We start from the raw sequence: 22,301 nt of genomic DNA, 5'->3' as shown, positions 1-22,301 counted from the left end.
CACCTATTGGTTTTCCCTCTTATGCAATATTGAGTCCAGTTTGTGTGTAATTAGGCTATGACTTACTTTATCAAAGGCCTTAGAAAAATCCATTATAAGAAGAAAGTATTTGTTATTCCAATTAAGAACCCTTTATTGAAACGATGACAGTTAATAAACTCTACGCTATGATTTGATAACAGATCATAACAGAGGTCGATCGATACCCGAGGCATATCAATGAGCTTCATCATCCGTATTTCGATCTTCCCTTCCGATCTCGATTTTAAATTAAAGATCCGTTTGTTTACAAACAATATCGCATGTGGACTAGCAACGTCACGCCGCAATTTTGATCTTTTTTGATATAAATAGACATGACCAGGACCATTATGTAGGACCATTAAGGTAAGGCTGCCCGTTTTTTCATTTCGTTGCGATAGGATTTGTAATTTTATTTGTAGAGGCTCAAACATAAAATATAACAAAATGTACTGTATTTTCCTCTGCTTTAGTCTGTTAGTTAATATATAAATACGAAGATGTGGTATGAGTGCCAATGAGACAACTCTCCATCCAAGCCATTATGTCCTTCAGTATTCTGCTGCCAAACTATGGAATGAGTTGCCAAACCACTTTAGAACTGAAACATCTTTTACCCAATTCAAGAGACTAATAAACTCATGGAATGGCAACTGCAATCACAGGCGCTTGGGTATATGATACAGATATTTTTTGGGGATTTTTTGTTTGTTTCTTAGTGTGGATAGTAAAAATGGGGGTTGTCTCAAGAGTTGGTAAAACACTCGAAACTAGGTGAGACATGCGCAGTTAGTGATAGATATGTAGTATAAATATAGAAAATTCAATATTTTAATCAACAAAAAAAAAAAAAAATCCCCAAAAAATATCTGTATCATACACCCAAGCGCCTGTGATTGCAATGCATGTGCTTAGTATTTATTTTTATGTTTTATTTTACAGATTTGAAACATAATAGTGCTGCTTTTTTGTGTTTATTTGCTTAGCTTTTTATAATTTGTGATTGCTGTGCTTTATTTTTTATGTTGCTTTTAGCTTAGTGCTCATGCATGTATAAAATATATAGTATTTAAATTAGTTCTGCCTAAATGTGCATGAAATGTATGTTCTATGTCTCTTATGTTTTAATATTAGTATTGTGTATGATTATTGTGTAAATGTATGTATTTGTCGGTTATAAAAGCTCAAAGAGCTTATGTTTATTTGTTACATGCCGACTATAAATAAAGCTTTGAATTGAATTGTATAAAAAGTAAACAATTATAGGTCAAAGTACGGCCTTCAACACGGAGCCGTGGCTCACACCGAACAGCAAGCTATAAATATAAAGGGCCCCAAAATGACATGTATTTAAATTGAGAGATTTCAGTTAGTATTTATTTAACTATTAAATTGTGATTATAATAAAACACTAAGAAATGCCTTTTTTGAACACATATGTACTGAAAATAATAACTTTAATAATTTAAATGAAGAAGAAAAAATTCATTATTTACTAAATCCACCAACGCCTTTACAAACTAATAAGTTAGGATCCTTCTTGAAAAAGTCATTAGAACTGAGGGCAGTGGACTCTTAACAGCTTGTTTGTTTTTATAAATTTTGATGCTGTTTTTATTGTGTTTGTTTGATATGTATGTATATATGTTTATTGTGTTAATACATGTTGGTCACAAACTGTAAAGTTTATACGACAATAAAATATTTGATTTGATTTGATTAACCCTATCTTTGACAGATCTGATACAAGTATATCTTATGAGGTATACATTAAATGATTTTTTACGAGATATGTATTTAATTTTTCATATTTCTTCATAAATTTCAGAAAGATATTAGAAAACTTATTCTCCCATTTCATTTTTTTTTCACATTTTCGCGTTCATTTATGTTTTTAATAGACATGATAGATACATTGTACTAGATAAGTAGTTCAAGAAAAAAATTACTGGTTAACACTTTACAACATGTGCTTACCATTCGACACATTCTTATATATATCTTTATATATTTTTAGATAAATTTAGAGAACTAAAATGAAGAAACAGGTCAAACTTAGCTTTAAGACAACAAAATCAAAGAAAAACGAAAACGAAATAGACAATCATAAAGATTTTTCAGATGACAAATTAGAACTGCTAAAAGATAATAACGAAAATAGTGATAATTTTAAACAGGTCAACGTTCTTCCGGATTTAGAAACTGATATGCCAAGCAGAGCTTGGAGAAGAATGAGTGAAAGACAAACTTTTAAAACAGTAACCCCATTGAATATTCATTCCCCAGTAAAACCTGATTGTTTACGATTTGTTTGTTTGTCTGATACACATTCTAAGCTACATGTAGATGATATGTTGAATTTTTATGTTCCTCCTGGAGACATATTACTGCACGCAGGAGATTTCACGATGAAAGGAAGACCACTGGAAATAGAAAGGTTCAATGAAGCCCTAGGTAAGAATGCATAATTGAGATTCAGTAGTATTCTTTGAAAAAAAAGTTGAACTGTGCCGATCACTAGACCAAAAAGGTGCAAATTGTTGATGATTCACAGTGGTGGATCCAGAAATTATGATAAGGGGCCCCCTGAAAAACCCTCTGAATCCGCCTCTGATTCATTGATGCTTGCTTAATGCCCAGTGGCAAACATTTCATGTATATTCAGGACGAAAACAAATAAACATTCATCACAAAAGGTAAGTTGGACGTGATGAAAGGCGTCAAAATTAAAATGCCACTTGAAAATAAGAATATGTACGATAGGGCATATGTTGCATTTAACTGGCCTCCTGCGGATCCCTAGAGATTTTTTTCAAGGATTCTTTAACATTAAGAGATTCGTCCAGAACATGCATGAAGTGTTTGTCACTGGACGTAAAGCAACCAACAACCAATCAATAACATACATATAGTTTTTACATGGTCGTTATCGATTTTTCCTTACGAAACACAAGAAGTCAACTATTTGTTTTACACTAGGGGCATTGAACACTCTTTTTATATTTTATTTTGGTGTTTAAATTTTTTATGTACATTTTTTTTTTAATGATTCAAGTTATTTTTAGTTATTAAGTGTGTTCATTCTCCTATTCATACGATTTTACAATATGAGTAGTTTATATGTGCTGTCCCTTTATTCTTATGTGAAAAATAAGAATAGAGGGGCAGCACGTATAAACTGCTGTAATTAAATGAAAATATATAGAAAATTATATGTATAATAATAATAAAAAAAAAATAATCTAAACATCAGGGATAAAGAAAAAAATGGCCCATGTCCCTAACGATTGTGGTTTCACTTATGGACGAAAAATTCTACAGGATAAGATCGCCAAGATTCAGACAATGTGTGAAAGATAAAGGATTTCAGTTAGAACTTTGTGTCGATTTGGTCTAGTGAACGAGCTGTGTGTTCCTGTGAAGGAGGTTAGAATTTTTATCGAAAAATACCTCATAAGGTCCAGCTCGTTAATAACCAAAAGAGTATATACTTGTATGGTCCGACCATACGTCCGACCATGCGAGTATAAGCATATGGTCATGCATATGGTCCTAATACTCATATGGTCCGGAACATATACATTTATAACTTTGCAAATATTGTGTCAGTAATAAGAAAATATAATAATAAGAAATTCTTAACCAAAACTCTATCAAATATATAACTGCATTGGTTCAGCTGTCCTTCTATGCACGTTTATAAACCTTTGAAATAATTACACAATATTTTCCAAGTTCGATAAAAAGTACACTATTAAAAAATCTTTTAGGCATTTTAAATTTGAACGTGAAAGGAGCGCATTTTTAATCGAACCTTTTATTGAGCTTTTCAGCTGTTAAAAATGCCTCTCTTTTTTAAAACATTTTTTAAGAGGAGGAGCATTATATGCACTTCAGTCTAACGTCATACCCATTTACAGAATCGATGTGATAAAGAGCACCTATGTGACATTTGTTTATAGTTGCTGAATTGAGGGTGATATATGAGGAATATGTCAATTTATAGCAAATCAAGGACACACATACTAAAAGACATCTAGAGGTAAACATGTGATCTTCAACACTTAGTCAAGTTTAGCATAGACCATCAACATCAAATTCATTGCCTAATTGTCGAAACACTTTCAGTAAGATATGACTAAAAGACAACCTCTGAAGAAGGTATTGACTTGGGATAGACACTTGAACACGGGTTTAACTAATTTTTAAGATCTCAGTGATCCTACTTTTAATCTCTATTGTCGAGTGTTAAAATGTACGTAAATACGTAAACGTTCAATAAAATGAGTACAAAAAAACACCCTATAATAATGATTTAAAAGATAACAAAACTACAAGTAGACATGTGACAATATGATTGACTTTTTTATATTGGAAATACCAATTTGATAAAACAGGGACTGTCTATGGTTTGTTTAGATGTTAAATTATTAGTAAAAACGTATTTACAAAATTACATTGACTTAGTACTAGATGTCAGATTTTAATTCAAGTATAGAAAGAGAGGCGAACGATACCAAAGGGACATTCAAACTCATAAGTCGAAAATAAACTGACAACGCCATGACTAAAAAAGAAAAAGACAAACAAACAAACAACAGTTCACAAAACACAACATAGAAAACTAAAGACCGAGCAACACGAACCCCACCAACAACTGGGATTGATCTCAGGTGCTCAGAAAGGGTAAGCAGATCCTGCTCCACATGTGGCACCCGTCGTGTTGCTCATTTTAGTACAAACCCGGTAATAAGTCTAATTTGGTAGGTCACATTTGGTGAAAAGGTGTAGTTACAACATTGGAACATTTCCGCTATCATCTGTGAAACGGATATTCCATAACGGTCAACCAACTCGTGATGGCGTTCGTAAAATTTACGAAGGGATGATTTCAACATCACCACTTGGAACTATTGGTTTAATAGCTTCCTTGTGAGCAGCAACCCTCTATCAAGGAAATCATGATAGGAATTACAAGCCCTGGAATATCGTATCAACTGGGAGATATATACTCCGTATGCAGGCGCTGCTGGAATGTTGCTACATAGAAATGGAAAGTTCACAATTGGGAAGCTGAAATCATCTCTTTTGTCGTAAAGTTTTGTTTTCAACCGACCCTCAATGTCAATTTCTAGGTGTAAGTCAAGATATGAGGCAGACGTAACTGTATCTGTTGTATCTTTTATCTCAAGTTCGATGGGATAGATGTGTTCAACAAAGTTACCAAATTTTGAAATATTTAGTGAGAGAACATCATCTATATAGCGGAAAGTAAAGTTAAAGAATACTGCTAACTTCTTTTCTTTCTTCCTAAGAAGTGTCTGTATGAAGTCAGCCTCATATGAATAAAGGAACAAATCGGCAAGAAGAGGAGCACAGTTGGTTCCCATGGGAATGCCGATTTTTTGTTGAAAAACACGTCCTAAAAACGTAACAAATATGTTGTCAATCAAGAAATCAAACATCTTGATAATGTCAGTTTCAGAGAATTTTTTGTTTGAATCAGAGTGATTTTTTACAAAGTACGATTTATCCCTCCCTAAGACAAGATATTTGTATCTACGTTGGCCATTCTTTTCTATAAAACAAAGCAGGACCAACTCTTTCAATTTGTCTTTATTTTGGAATGGGGAATACTTGTGTAAAGTGTAGAAAAGTCAAATGTTTTAATACTATTGCAAGATGAAAGAGTCTTAGATTGTATGTACTCTTATAGAACTTTGGAATTTTTCAATATCCACATCTGATTCACGCCTCCTCTAGAATAGGTAGTTTCACAATAATTTTGAAGCCCGGCTTTGCTTGCTGATAAAATTGATGTTAATAATTTAGAAAGAGGTTTCGTGGAGCACTTGGAAGACCCAGCAATATAACGTTGATTGTAAGGATACTTATGTAGTTTATGTATCCAATACAGTGATGGAAGATCCAGTTCTTCATCTTTGGTTGAAATTCCAAAGGAACATAGAACAGACTATAATTATCCAGGATTTCCTCTTTGGTAAGTGTCGTGGGGGTATATGCTGAGTTATAAGTAATTAATCCACCTTTTGAACAGAAAAAACAATTTGATCATGATGTGTCAAATGAATATCTTATCACAATATTTATGATATAGACAGTTGAACATTCTGTCACTATTTCAAAATTTACACATGTGACAATATGATTGACCTTTTACATATTTTTTAAAAATCAATTTGGTAAAACAGGGACTGTCTATGATTTTCTTTAGACGTTAAATTATTAGTAAAAATGTATTCAAAATTACAAGTATTATCTATCAGAATTTCAATCAAGTATAAGTCATTAATCCACCTTTTGAACAGGGAAAACATAGTTGACCATGATGTGTCAAATTAATATCTAAAACACAATATTTTTTTATAGACAGTCCAGCATTCTTTCACTATTTCAAAATTGATGGCTAGAGTTTTATTAAAGTTTATAGTTATTTTGATAAATGCATTTCATTTGCATTATATAACAGAATATTGTAAAAAGAGAACTTAGTTTTCTATTGAGGAGATTAATTGGATAGATTGAAGGCTGGAGTCCTCCTGTATCTATATACATGTACACTGGTTATTACCATCACCTCTTGTTTCCTCTATATTGCCACACAAGCACAACACCGATGCATAATACATCACAGAATGGTCTCAGCTACTGAAATTTAACATGCTGTTATGATAACAGCATGTTAAATTTCAGTAGCTGATTGCAGCCCTATGATGTGATATTGGCCACTAATAAAAGTTCAGAATAATTATGTTTATACAGCATCACCACAAAAAGGTACAGGAAGAAACGATATTGTAGAATGCTCTGAGTAAATCTCTACACTGAATTTGAAGACTGTATTTTGACCCTTGGATGTCTTTCGGCTTTGTGTGTCCTGGATAGTTGTCATGTGCTCATTGATTTAATAAATAACTTTTATTAATGGAGATGACATGATTTACAAAACAAGAAAAAAGCATCAGCTGTAACGAGCTTTTAACCGACATACAATACATAATCATACACAAAAGCATGCATTAAGTTAAATAAACACACATATATGAAGCACTATGTAGTGTTGCCTTTTTGCATGATGATAGTAAGCAGAATTAGTGGACATGGTAGGTTAAAGTATTAAAGAAAGAAAAGGCAAATACATTTGTAAAGGTTAAAAAATCATATGTGTGATGCTATGACGTATACCCGCATCTACTATGAACATGTTAAACTTACCAGACATGCTTGCTGGTTTGGCAAAGGATGAACTCAGTGTGTCGTCATCCTGCAAAATAACATTCGAATATACCGGGTATTCTGGTAGAAGCTTTAAACAAAATGTTTATCAGTTTTAAATAATATGACAATAGATTAGTTTTGAACACAAGATTCTGAGTGAAAGTAATGTAAATAAGTAATTGTTATACTCCATAGAAATGAATTTCCTGGATCCTCGCTTTACTACCCATGGCCGTGTGCCTAACTGATGTTATAAATTTCAGGTAAACTGTCTCATAAAAAGAAGATTGTAATCGCAGGAAATCATGAGTTGTCTTTTGACGAAAGTCTGTTTACCAAAGCTAACTGTTTTGGAGAGAGTGTTGGTGAAGTAAAAAGTTATCTCAGATCCAAAGGATTGAAATCTGTTAGAGAAATTGTGACTAACGCTATTTATTTACAAGATTCAATGGTTACTGTTTGCGGAATAAATATCTATGGATCTCCTTGGTAAATATTTTCATGAAACTGTAAATTTAGATTGCACTATTTACTATTAACTATGTGGCATCACATGTGTCTTTCATGCAGTTGGTGGCTAATTCGGGCAGTTGATGGCTAACGGTAACTGTGTGACATGACATAAATGTGTCTTCCATGCAGTTGGTGGCTACGCAACTGTGTAGCATCGATTCTGTCTTTCATGGACTAGATGACTTACGGTAACTATATGGCATGTGTTTTTTTCATGCAGTTGATGGATAAAGGTAACGATGTGGCATCTTATGTGTCTTTCATGCAGTTGATGGCTAAAAGTAACTATGTGGCATCATATGGGTCTTGTATGGAGTTGATGGATTAAGATAACTGTGGCATCAAATGTGTCTTTCATGCAGTTGATGGACAAAGATAACTGTGTGGTATCATATGTGTCTTTTCATCCAGTTGATGGTTTACGGTAACTGTGTCATCAAATGTGTCTTTCATGTAGTTGATGGATACTGGTAACTGTGTGACATCATATTTGCTTTCATGAAGTTGATGGATAAAGGTAAATCTGTGGCATCGTATGTATCTCTCATGCAGTTAATGGATAAATGTGTCTGTGTGGCATCATGTCCGTCTTTCATGCAGCTGATAGCTTAAGGTAATTGTGTGGCATCTAATATATCTTTCATGCAGTTGTTAGCTAATGGTAATAGTGTGACATTATATGTGTCTTGCAATGGAATTAGTCATATCAGAAAAAAATAAATTATAACCATCAGAAAATATCTACAATACTAAAAATCTGTTTTATATAATGTAGTTGCTGTTATGCCTATCGGACGTTTGTTGAAGACATATAAAGTGTACCAAACTAGGTCATTTTAATATTGCTGATTTTGTACTTGCACCCGATCTGCTTTAGTAATCAATTGATCAATTCAAGGCACTCCTGGAAATTATCTATAAAAACAGTTTAAAAGTCAAGAAATTAAAAGAACTCTGATGGATTAAAAACCCACATCCATTCGGATTGGTTTCATTTAACATCCTTTGATCTGAAGAAACCTCATTAGCTGTAATCAATTCTCTAAAAATCAGTTGATACTATATATAGCTAACATGTCTTACTACAGGTATATATAAAACTATTTCGGTTTCATCTCTTCGTCTTTTGTTACAGAAATCCGTCAACTTTAAAGACGTCTACTTTATTGTAATATCTTGTTAGAATGTTATTTTTTTTTGTTATAAATTCTTTGTTTACTATGTTTACTTTTGTTTATAAAGACAGTGATTTATATTATATGCACATTGTAGGAAACTTTCCTTTCATTGATCCTTTTTCACATGCTTACATTTTGATTAAAGAAAAACTCGAAGATACCCGCTTTACCAAAAAACACAAGACTTATTGACTATAAATAAAATTGGGAAATTGATATAAATTCATATTTAAAACTGCGTGTAGCGTGTAGCGACTTACGGTTTAAACACTTTATTTCAACCTGTGTTCCAGCAGTGTGAATGATAACAGATATCAGATAGCTTGTTCGGAGTCCTTAATATATTTTGTCTCTTGTAATAAAATTTTCCAATTCAATTTTCTCTTTTTATGTCACTGTGTATACTTTTTATACGACTGCAAAATGTTTGCGGCCGTGTAATAGGATGACGTTGTCGTCGTCAGAAGACATTTGCTTTCCAGACAATAACTTTAGTATAAGTGTATGGATCTCTATGGAATTGTACCACAAGGTTTCATACCTCAAAAGGAAGGTTGGGATTGATTATGGTGGTTATGGCCCAAACCGTTTAGGAATTAGGGTCCAAAAAGGGACCAAAAACAAGGATGTTCTGGTTTCCGGACAATAACATTAGTATAAGTCTCTATGACATTGTACCACAAGGTTCCATAGCAAAAAAGGAGGATTGGGATTGATTTGGGTGGTTATGGCTCTAACCATTTAGGAAACAGGGGCCTAAACCAATACTTTTTTAATACTCTGTATAAATTCATTATTTTTTTACCATTTTCAATGGGGTTTAATTCAAAGTCTTGAATTCTTGGGGTTTTTTTATATGGTGAATCTATATAGATTTTGGGCCCCGTTTTGAAATTGGACACATTGAGGTCCAAAGGGTCCACAATTAAACTTTGTTTGATTTCATCAATCATTGAATTCTTGGGGTTCTTTGATATTCTGAATCTAAACGTGTATTTAGATTTTTGATTTTAGGGCCCGGTTTTCAAATTGGTTCACATTAAGGTTCAAAGGGTCCAAAATTGAAGTAAATTTGTTTTCTTCAAATATTGAATTCTTGAGGTTTCTTTGATATTCCGAATGTAACCATGTATTTTGATTTTCGGATATTGGACCATTATAAGTAAATGTCCAATTTTTCAATTTTTAAGTTCTTAGACCACATTCATTCTGTGTCAGAAACCTATGCTGTGTCAAATATTTAATCACAATCCAAATTCAGAGATGTATCAAGTTTAAATGTTGTGTCAATACTTGTCCCAACTGTCCAGGGTTCGACCTCTACGGTCGTATCAAGCTGCGCCTGCGGAGCATTTTGTTCTAGTTGCATTGATTTATTGTTATTTTTTAAATGTTTTAGGCAACCCCGATATTGTAGTTGGGCGTTCAATGTTATCCGTGGGGAAAAAATATTGCAGAAGTGGAATTGGATACCGGAAAATGTTGATATTCTCATTACACATGGACCACCTGTTGGTGAGTTTTATATTAGGAACACACCATTTTTCTTCAAGGTACCATTTCGTACTTCGAAGTTAGGTAGTGTATTTAAAAATTATTAGGTTAACAACTATTAAATATAAATTATTGGATTTGATAAGATAATAATATCAATTAACAATCTGATGAATTTTAGTGAGTAAAGCTGACAGTCGTATTTGGCACAACCTTTATCGAATTTTCGGTTTTTAATGCTCTTAAACTTCGTAATTGATTTGGCATTCCATCTGGTTAAATTTGAGCGCCACTGGTGTGTCTTATGCAGACAAAACGCGCGACTGGCGAACCAAATTATAAGCCTGATATCTGTGATAAGTTGTTACCTCTTTGATGCATCACTGACTTTGGATATATGGCGTACGAGTATATGTTGTTCATCAGGTTCTACGTGCTACAATCTAGTCATTATGTTCTAAAGTGGCGTTATGCAATCACCAATCAATATATAAGATTCATTCTTTATGACCTGTCTATATGTAATTACGATATCGTCAAAATATTGTGTCTATTTCTTATACAGCTATTTTAATTATCTTACTAAAGTCGTTTCAGTAGTCGACAAAGTAATGTTGAAAAAGTTTCTACATAGTATTTTTATTGTCGTTCCTTTTCTTACCATAGGTACTTGCCATAAGCAACACGACGGGTACTTTTGGCTTGATATGTTTTCCCTTTCTGAGCACCTGAGTTCCTATTTCCCAGTTTTATTTATGTAGTGTTTTGTAGACAGTGTTTGTGGTATATCTCTGTTTTTCGTCCTTTTTTTGTCAGTATGAGTTCTGTTTATATGCTTTTGGTCTCTTTTGTATGCCCTATTTTTCTTTTATCTCATTCTCTCCGCACAAACCATATAAAATCATTCCATGTCTTCTTTGTCTTCGCATCGTTAGAATTGTTGACGATATTGACAATTTCGATTAAACAACGTATTAACATTGTCCTTCTCCTACGTTCACATTATTTTCGTCGACATACTTCGGATCATAGTTGATAGAACTTTCTTCGACTTGATATCAACATCGTCCATTCTTTCATTGCTTTGATCTAATTTTAAGATAACGATGTTTAGAGTCGAAGAAGGATAGACCACGATATGACCAAAATGAAAAAGAATAAACGACAATCGGAACAGAAAGGTTCAAACCCAACCAAAACAAGGTATTATGTGAGGTGCTCCGAAATTGTAAACAATCTACCACTACTAGTGGAATACGTATCCATTAAGGAACGACCATTTGAATTCCGGGGTTGGGGGGTGGGCGGTAAATAAGCATGCGATGCAACAAATGAAATTGAATAATCTATCTGCAAAAAATCCTCCTACACCCTATCACCCCTTTTTGTCCTCCCATTATATCAAATTATCAAATGGTCGTCCCCTTATCAATATTAATTGCTTCATTTTTCTTGGCTTAGGATATAAAAAAAAGGAGATGAGGTATGATTGCCAATGAGACAACTATCCACCAAAGTTCAAATGGAGAGGATGTAAGCAATTATAGGCAACCATACTGCTTTCAACAATGAGAAAAACCCATACCGTATAGTCGGCTGTAAAAGGCCTCTTTTACTCTCATGCTAGTTTAAGGTGTTGCAAGTTAATTTTAATTTTCTCTAATAAATCCACAGCGCCCTTGATCAGCATCAAAGCGTATGGTTCAACGATGCTGTTGACTTAGACACCAATCATTTATCTTAAGTTTTGGCATAGATCTTGTTTCTCGGTACTAACATTTCTTCTCAACATTTTTTTCAATAACATAGAGGATTTTTTTTATAACCACAATGTTCAATTAATAGTATTTTTCCCGTCTAATCTTTATTGAAACAAACCATTTTTAGCTCATCTGGCCCGATGAGCTTTTGTCATCACTTTGCGTCCGTCGACCGTGAACTTTTTCTTAAAACAATTTCTACTCCGAAACTGTTCAATGGCTTGAAACTAAAGTTTGTCTTCTTCATCTACTATTATATGAAGTCAACTATAAAGTTTGTGATTTTTGCCCAGGTTGATCAACCAGCATGGCCGCCCTGTCTAAAAATAGAGCCCAAGGGTCAACTACAGTTTTAGTTTATATCTCTAACAATATAGCAATTAGATAAAAACTGATAGGGTAAAAATGATCAGCACAATTTCTATCAACCCTAAAAGTTTTCGTAAAATCTGTCTAAATGCTTTGAAGTTATTACCCTTTGTCATTATTTCAAAAACTGTAGGAGCTTGGTTAAAAGTGTTAAATGCAAAAATCGTCATCATGACAAGCAGGGATGGGGTAATTGAAAATGTAATGGTAATTAAGTGAAATGCATTACAATTTTCCATGTAATTGAATGTAATGTGTAATTGAGCATTTTTTTAATTACATGTAATGGTAATTTAATTAATTACAATGATAAAAGCATGTAATGCTAAATTACTTTTGAATAACATTTCAATTACATGTCCTTTAATGGTGTTAATGATAACAAATTATGTTAATATAAATTGTAAATTAATATTTATTTTACAAATATCAATATATCAGGATTTACAGGAACATACTTTTTTGATACACAAGTCTGTAATTTATTCTTGAGTTCTAATATTATTTAGTTGACATACACAAGTCAAATGTTTCCCTAATAGTCTAAATGTGAGAATCAGTGTACACAAAAGGATTATAGGAAATAAAAATTATCCACTGTAAAAAACAAACCGCTATTAATCAAATTAAAATGTGTAATAAAACAGCCTAGGGACAATACAATTATTTTCAATATTGTGACACACATACCTTTTAATATTTGTCAAGTAAAAAAAAAAAGGAGACATTATTGATTTATTTATAATTTTTTTATTTATATTATGTTTAATTAAATGACTTTTTGCAGGTTGTTTTGCTGTTTTCGTGAAAATTATAAAAAAAAATGAATGGTCGGTGCCTACCAAAATGGCAACCAAACGTTTCAAAAACAAATGATAGGGATATCTAGAATCAATTTAAACTCCATAAAGTAAATAGCTGCTCAAGATGGTCCTTACTAATATTCAATGTAAATCTTTACTCCTCAGGTCACGGTGATTTAACCAAAGCTGGAATAAATGTTGGTTGTGTTGAACTTTTAAACACAGTACAGAAACGTGTTAAACCAAATTATCACTTATTTGGTCACATACATGAGGGTAAGTCATTCTCACAATTAAAGATAATATTTCCAAAAAATAAAATACAACAGAAACATCAGAACATGCAAGTTCACTTCGTACTATGAACATCAAAATTATTTATTTTGTAAAAATATTTCCTTTCTCTATTGGAACTGTATACGTATACCTAACAACAAAATTATTTTCATTTACCTGTGTTTAAAGTTATTTCAAACGGCTGATATTTTTGTTCGAGCAGATTGTTTTTCTTTAATTGTTTAACATTTCATACCGATATAACATGTTACTTTTATTATTCTTCCCTTAGTTTATTTATTTTGTATTTACATTGTATCATAGGTCAAATTTATTTGTTCAGTGTATGTTCAATGGTGTTAATATGTCCTTTGATTGAGTTAAGCTATTTCAGTTGATATTTTATAGTGTGTCTTTCTATGTTGTGATGTTACACTATTGTTTCAGAAAAAGGGTGAAGGTTTGGTACCATTAAAACGTTTAAACCCGCTGCATTTGTTTGCACCAGTCCTAAGTCAGGAATCTGATGTTCAGTAGTTGTCGTTTGTTGATGTGGTTCATAAGTGTTTCTCGTTTCTCGTTTTTTATATAGATTAGACCGTTGGTTTTCCCGTTTGAATGGTTTTACACTAGTAATTTTGGGGGGCCCTTTATAGCTTACTGTTCGGTGTGAGCCAAGGCTCCGTGTTGAAGACCGTACTTTGACCTATAATGGTTTACTTTTATAAATTTTGACTTGGATGGAGAGTTGTCTCATTGGCACTCATACCACATCTTCTTATATCTAAGTATCGTATTTTGGCATATCAACAGAAACTTATAAAAATAAAGCATCATTTTGTGTAAACCTTCATATAAATCATAAGCTGGAAGCACGATTAGCAAGACTTGAGATTTAAAATAACACAATGCAACACACGTTTTCGGTTTTATTGCCGATAACACAACAAATGTTATTGATTTATAGATGGATAGTTTTGTTTTGATGAAATTGGATCGACTTGTAAGTGTTGATAGATTGATACAGTAAAAATTATAGTCCGGATTATTATTTTCAAAAGAACACATTCATGGGTAATGTGCAGGGAATCTCTATTTTGTCTCTATATAAATCTATGAAATCACTTATCGTTGTAATGTCAACACAAACACAAACGAAGAACTTCATTGATATGTTTTTACTTTTAAGGTTATGGGGTAACAACAGATGGGGAAACATTGTTTATCAATGCATCCTCTTGTACAAAAGGATATAAACTGAGTAATCCACCAATAATATTTGATGTCCCCTTGCCACCTGGACAGTCAAAAGATAGATTACTAGGAAGTGTTGAAGTTGTGTCTTATTCCAAAGAGGAATCTTCTAGTAAAACAGTCATGGGCATCAGCAAAAAAGACATAGACAACAAACTATTGACCTTACAACAGTTGAAATTGACTAAAACTAAAGCTGAGTAAAACAAACAGTTTATATTAAATTATTAGTCCCCTACCGACGAAGTCGAAGGGGACTTTAGGTTTGCACTCCGCCCGTCTGTCTGTCCATCTGTCAGTCCGGCAAATCAGTTTTCCAGACCTTTTTTCTTCATGCTTGAAGATATTGATTTGATATTTGGTGTATTGTTTTATCATGACAAGTTACAGGTCAAGTTCAATTTTCAAGATTTTAGCTTTTCTCCTTGTTCAGTTAAAGCCCTTTCCCTAGAATTAAAATTTTGAGAAAATACTTGTTAATTACTAGATTTCTGTTCAAAGGGAAATAACTCATTTTTTAAAAAGATATTTTTATTAATCATGTTAATTATAAATGACATTTCGGATTTGTTCCCTTTTCTTTAGTTAATTGTTTGAAGTATTAAGTGGTAGGTTTGTTTGTTATTGATTCTGTATAAACTAGTTTTCTGAATGCTATATATTAAAATTTTTTTGGGATGAAGTGAACTCTTTTATTTAGATAATAATCCATTTTTGATAAAGGATATATTTCATTTCAGAAATAATTCATGGAAGCCATAGATTTGTTGGAAATTTAAACATGGCCTCAGCCATGATATCCAAATTTATCCTGAGTGTTAGTGAGGGATAAAATTAATGAATATCATCGCCCAGGCCAAGTGTAAATTCACTAAAATAATCAGTTTTCCACTTTAATTTTGTCATTCTTGAAGATATTGATTTGATAATTAGTATATAGTTTTATCATGACAAGTTACAGATCAAGTTCGAATTTTGTTCCGGTCTGATGTTTTTGTGCAGAGTTATGGTCTTTGGACATAAAAAAGTCACTTAAATAATCAGTTTTCAACAGTTGTGATTGAAGATATTGACTTGATATTTTTATGTGGTTAAATACACCATGACAAGATATAGATCAAGTTAGAATTTCGTTCCATTACAATGAATTTTTAACCGGTAAGGGACTATGTATTGCCATACAATACTCTCAGAATGCTTGTTTATTCAACATTAGTATCTCTTACTTATCTGTAAAAAAGCATGATGATATTTTAATTTATATGCCGAACAATCAACCGTATGTATACCATTGTCAGTTAAATTGTATTTAGTCTTTTAATTTGTATTTTCAGTACAGCGTTAGAATGTGTGTGTTTTTTTAATTTTATTTCTAACGATATGCTTCTAAAACAATACTCGGGTTAATGGCATGAATATATATTATGATAATGTGTATGTGTGAGAGATTTGTTGAAAATTGTGTTTTTATACCTTTATTTTAATATTGTAAACGATAGTATTTTATCTGTAACATTTATTTGCGACACCTTTTAGTTATTGCGGTCGTATATTGGTATCACGTCGTCGTCGTCGTCGTCCGAAGACACATTGGTTTCCGGACAATAACTTTTGTTTAAGTGTATGGATTTCTTTAAAATTTTATCATAAGGTTTATGACCACAAAAGTAAGGTTGTGATTGATTTCGGGGGTTATGGTCCTAACAGTTCAGGAATTAGGGCCAAAATGGGTCCCAAATAAGCATTTTTCTAGTTTCCAGACAATAACTTGTGAAATGGTGTATGGATCTCTGAAATTATATCACAAGTTACCATATCACGAAGGGATGGTAAGAATTTGCTTTGGGGGGTTATGGCTCAAAGTGTTTAGGAATTAGGGGCAAAAAAGGGGGAAAACAATGGTTTCCAGGTTAATGGACAATTACTTAAGTACAAAACATAATTTTTAAGCAGTGTAAGGGAGGTAATTCAAACACATATTGTCAAATTACCTCCCTTACACTGCTTGTAAATTATTTATAAAGAAATGTATTGTCTTTAGGTGATTAGCTGTCAATTTATTTTTAGAAGTTACTATTTTAAAAATGTTTAATAAAGGTAATTTAATTATAGCCATGATTATGTATGTGAAGGAATTTTATTTTTAGATATTACTATTTAATGTTGCTGATGAAAGTGTTTTAATTTTAGGCATGATTATGATGTTATTTTCTATTTTAATACTTTTATGATGTATTTAAATGGGTTTTTATGGTTGCAAAGTCCTAGCTGTCAATTTATTTTAAGAAGTTACTTTTAAATGCTGATGAAGGAGTTTCATTTGTAGATATTACCATTAAAAGTTGCTGATGAAGGTTTTTTTAATTTTAGCCATGACTTTGATGTCATTTTCTATTTTAATACTTTTATGATGAATTTAAATGGGCTTTTATGGTTAAAAAACATTTTTCTAGTTTCCAGACAGTAACTTGTGATTAAGTGTATGGATCTCTCTAAAATTGTACTACAAGTTTCCATACTACAAAGGAAAGACTGCAATTGAGTTTGATGGTTAATGCTAAAAGGGGGATTCAAAAAGTTTGGGGGGAAGGGGGGTTTCCAATTTTTTTTAAAAGGGTTCATATTTTGTTTTCAAAATTTTGAAAATTTCAAATTTTCGAAAAGTTTCAAGAAGAAATCTTCAATTGCACAGTACTGCGTATTAGATTTGTAAGATCTTTGACCACATTTATTTTGTGTCAGAAACCTATATTATGTAAAAAATTTGATCACAATCCAACTTCAGATAGTATCAAGCTTGAATATTGTGTCCAAATTTGCCTCAACTGTTCAGGGTTCGACCACTACGGTCGTATCAGGCTGCGCTCAGCGAAGCATTTTATTTTTAAATATTTTAACTTGACAAAGAATTATTACTGACTTCTTTAGTTCACTATAATAGAATGTGGATAATTAAAGAACTGGAAATGACAATGGACTTGTTTTATCTCATTTATCTCAGTCTAAAATCATTGGTAAAACAATGAAGGAAGACCTGCCCTGGTATTCAAGTTTTGTATGCCAAAAACGTCTCATTGCTAGGGTAATCATGCAAAATAACTGGTCTTGATAACACGGATCTATGTGATATCTTGAGGTCAACACAATTGACAACTAAATATAAAATGTTGTTAAATTCCACCCATGAATTGATTATAGAACCTAATAATATTAACAGTACCAATTTCTCTGTACCAGATGCACATTTCGACAATAAATGTCTCTTCAGTGATGCTCGAGGCAATACATTTGAAATCCAAAACTTGATAAACAAATGAAGAGCTTAGATAAAAAAGGACACAAATTATAGCCAAAACTGGACAAGAAACCAGAGCTTTGCATAAGAGACATGTATTCCTTAATTCAAAATGCAGCATGCAGAATATTCGACAAAACGACAAAATATGTTTATTATTTACGAAAAAGCTCACTTCGTTAATACTCTCAGGGATCTCCATGACCTGTTTTATGATGGCGGCCCGCCATCGCTAAATTATCTTCCCCCACCGTCAAAAGATCCCCGCCATTGTCAAAATTTGTTTTCGTTTTTCTAGCCGCCGCCATTTTTGTTAGCAATTATAGTCAACTAACACTTAGGCTTTTTGTATTATAATCCAAAGGGTACTCCTGATTATAGTTTTCAAGCCTGAGGGATATCCGGTTAAAGATCACTAATCACTTGTATAGGTAGATCGACACACCTGACAGAAGAACTCTTGATCAAGATAGACGACTGATTGCATTATTTAATTACGTTTTCAGCAAATGGAAATTTAGATTAAAAAAATAAACGTTTAATCCAGTAACAAAGAAAAAAAGTTTTACAAGTGGAACACGTGCTTGTATTGACGACTTCCGCAATCAGCATCCCCCTTTTTAAACGAGTACAAAATAAGACGTAAAACTGAACATAATTTCATGCCAAATAAAACGAGCACAGCAATTATCTATAATAATTAATATCTTTACAAGTTTAAAAGTAAAAACATGAATATTAACTGCAACTTGATAATATCTGAAGAAATTTCGTATCGTAATTCCGAATTCATTCCGTAGTTTACAATCAAATTGATACATCCGGTCTTCGGTTTAAGATGAATGTTGCATATATTACTATGAAATTAGTTATCTAAAGTAGACTCATTAAAAAGTTTTTACGTTTTAAACTTTTGCCCTCAAAATCTTGTCTTCAGCGTTTTACAAAACAAGTACGAAACCTCTGGTAGTTGATGCTGCAAATCGTCGATACCGGTTCATGACTTCTGACTTTGATGTAGTGAAATAAATTATTTTTATTAAATATCCAACAGATTTTTAAGCCCTATACAATTACAAAAATAGCAAGAAAACGTAGTGGGAACCCAAAGGACAGCTTGTGATCATTCTAGACTAAGTGGGAGCAGCAGGTTTGGTATTGGAATTGTTACAAATGACAATTAATGAAAATATTTGTTATTCTATAATGAAATAAATAAAATAAGCAATATATCAGCCTGTAAACCATTCCTTACATGGAAATGAAGGAATGAACGTCACACAGAATTTTGTTATGGTGAAAGTTCCTCCATCGTTAAATTTTCATCCATGGAGATCTCTGACTCTATGATGCAGTTAACTGAAATTTATGATTTCGCAAGGACATTCGACTTTAAGGTAGCGGTGCATCAGGTGCTCATAAATTGCATGATTAGCCCATGATTGAAAAAAGATATAATTTTTCTTGGCGTAAAATTGGTAGAAAAATTACGGACAGTTACGTCTCCTTACCTCGGACATTTGATCTTCCTCCAATAAAATGATTAGCTTTAGTCATTGCATTTCACCCAGTCTACATGTACTAGGTTGGTGTTAATCCATGTTTCCTTTTCCGTATTTGATACTTGGATCAAGGGTTATCCCAATGGAGTGGGAAATATGTAATACATGTCATTCTTATCGCCATCCAGCGCAAAAATATCGGGGATATATTATTTTACCCTGTCCGGTCGTCAGTCTTTGAGTCTCACATAGTGTATATGGTTTGTCTGATTTTAAAATTTCAAAGCAAACACTTTTATATTATCAGAGACATGTCTCTGATATTATGTAGGATGCAAGTACAAAAGGTGTGCATTTTGTGAGGAGTTTGATTTTATCTTTCACAAATGACGGGTTGTTGAACTTTTATTGTATTGTAGTATACTGCATGCTGAGTAGAGGGTGTGCCCGGCTTACTCCTCGTGCAAGTTTTCAAGCTGAGAGTTTCATATTATGTAGGATAATAGTACGTATACTAATGTACTGCTCGTCTACGGATTAGAGTGTAACCTTTGCGAATTGGTATAGTTCGGTGAAACGAAAGGAAAGCCCAATAAACGTATATGCGGCCATAGGTCAGACATTAAAATGTAAATGACAGTGTTTACCAGCACTTTAATCAGTCTGATCATTCAATCGATTCTATGCGACTTCGAATCATCGAAAAAAAAGATACTACATGATTAACACTCCTCATCTTGCAACACCTCGTCGTAGACAAAATGAAAATTACTGGATTCGGGAATTGGGAACTGCGACAACATTGATGGTATATGTATTTTATCTAGTTCTTCATGTAGCTCGGTGAATGTGATGAATATTTTTAATTCTGCTTCTCGATGTAGACGCAGTCATGGTCATCGTCATTAATAATCACTAACCTAATGATGTCCCTATTACTGACTTTCTGCCATTTACCAGTATAAAAAAAGCCGTTAGGTATTCATCACATTGGCACGATAATCACTTCCCTCGTTCAAAACTCCATTGTTGGTACAGAATACGTTTGGAAACCACTGTTACAAACCAATACTAACTTACAGCTATTATCTCGGATATTGCCAGTAACAGATTTTTCAGACCAGTTTGCATAGGAAACGATGAAAAGGAGAAAAGATCCGTCTTTAAACAATCCTTTGCCATTAAAGGTCTTGATGCCATAAACTTGGGCAATATCCATCATCACAAATCAGTTCATTAGAAAATACCTCCCTATTTTAAAGATCAGTCTCCTATATCTATCCAAAACCAATTGCAACTAAGATTTTCAATTACAAACACGTGTAGCAGGATCTCAATATTGACGACTCCAAGTTTAACCTCCTGATTGCACCTAGCTCCCAATTCATAATTAGTCCAGCTGTCCACGTTACTAGCGACCTGAACATTGTCAATAACACTTCGCTGCGAAATGTGCTATCCAAAGGCCCGAAATATCGTGAGCCTAAATCCATCAATTGGAAACACAACTTTGAAATACTCGTGGATTCAGTCGAGGATTATGCCAGGCAAAAGGTACCTAAAAAGAATACTTCTTGTAAGGTCAACTTTGCCTGAAAGAGTTGGAACCTTAGTTTTTTAAGTACTTTATTAATTCATCAACGGAAGAGTTCAGAAAAAAATGTTATAAATCATGTCAGTACAGAAGCAGATTCCTGATCTTAAGATATCCTCGGGGACATGCATTCCACCAGCACAGGTATCGATCCAGTGCTCGAAATTAAAATTAACACTTCATACAATTTCGTGCATCCGAAGCACTTTTCTGAAACTATTTTCATCAGAAACGCCCAAAACCAAAAAAATATGAAAGCCAAGGATGTATAAGACCCGATAACTTGCTGTATTCACTGTTCTCAACTATTCTAATCATAGATCTGAGATTCTCTGTTATAAGAACGTTATACTTGGTTAAAACAAAAGATAAAGAGGCTTCTTATAATTTTCAGTGTAAGGAAACATATGATGTAAAATGATATTCTGTACATCAATTTTAGCTGTTTTCATTATTATACTTAATTGGATCATTGAATGTAAAACGTAGGACCACTGTTTTGTTTAAGGTAGCACTACAGTCTAACAATGATTTTTTGAAGATATTTTTTTTATCACATAATTTTGAAGTAAGTACTATTCTGCACAGTTTGTAAAAATCCCAAAGTCATTATCATATCACAACAGGGAGTAAATTGATAATGAACTTATGTAAATAAAAGCACATGTAATTAATCTAAATATATAGGCATTTGGGAGGGGCTAATATGTCAATCATCTGATGATACCAGTGTCCAGCTGTTAATCCCTGACCACAAGATAAATATCTCATTGCATTGCAACAAAACTAATTTATAAAACATGGAAGTTTAGAACAGAAAAAAAGAAAAAGATATGAATAGGAAAAAATTTAAAGGGAAAAAATCTACCAAAATGAAAAAAAAATTATGGAAAAGAGTGTGAAAGTATCTTTGACAGCCTCTGACTGCCTGTATAAATTTCTCGTCTTTGGTCTTCTACATTTAAAAATAATTTTAGGCATTTTAACTAATTTTAAGTTTATG

The 22,301-nt window shown here is 32.8% G+C and overlaps 1 protein-coding gene across 1 annotated transcript; it reads left to right on the top strand.

Annotated features, from left to right (window-relative positions):
* Positions 1-291: 291 nt before the first annotated feature.
* On the top strand, positions 292-17,880 carry LOC127728712 (metallophosphoesterase domain-containing protein 1-like). The gene is made up of 6 exons (XM_052236349.1): positions 292-387; positions 2,039-2,475; positions 7,524-7,749; positions 10,351-10,466; positions 13,543-13,653; positions 14,843-17,880. The coding sequence occupies exons 2-6, from the start codon at positions 2,058-2,060 to the stop codon at positions 15,109-15,111; spliced, it is 1,140 nt and encodes a 379-aa protein (XP_052092309.1). The 5' UTR covers positions 292-387; positions 2,039-2,057; the 3' UTR covers positions 15,112-17,880.
* The last annotated feature ends 4,421 nt before the right edge of the window (positions 17,881-22,301 follow it).

This window comes from Mytilus californianus, unplaced genomic scaffold, assembly GCF_021869535.1.
Source record: "Mytilus californianus isolate M0D057914Y unplaced genomic scaffold, xbMytCali1.0.p SCAF_2, whole genome shotgun sequence".
Classification (NCBI taxonomy): domain Eukaryota; kingdom Metazoa; phylum Mollusca; class Bivalvia; order Mytilida; family Mytilidae; genus Mytilus; species Mytilus californianus.
Note: the sequence above shows the minus strand (reverse complement) of the source record. Positions and strands in the feature narration are given on the sequence as shown.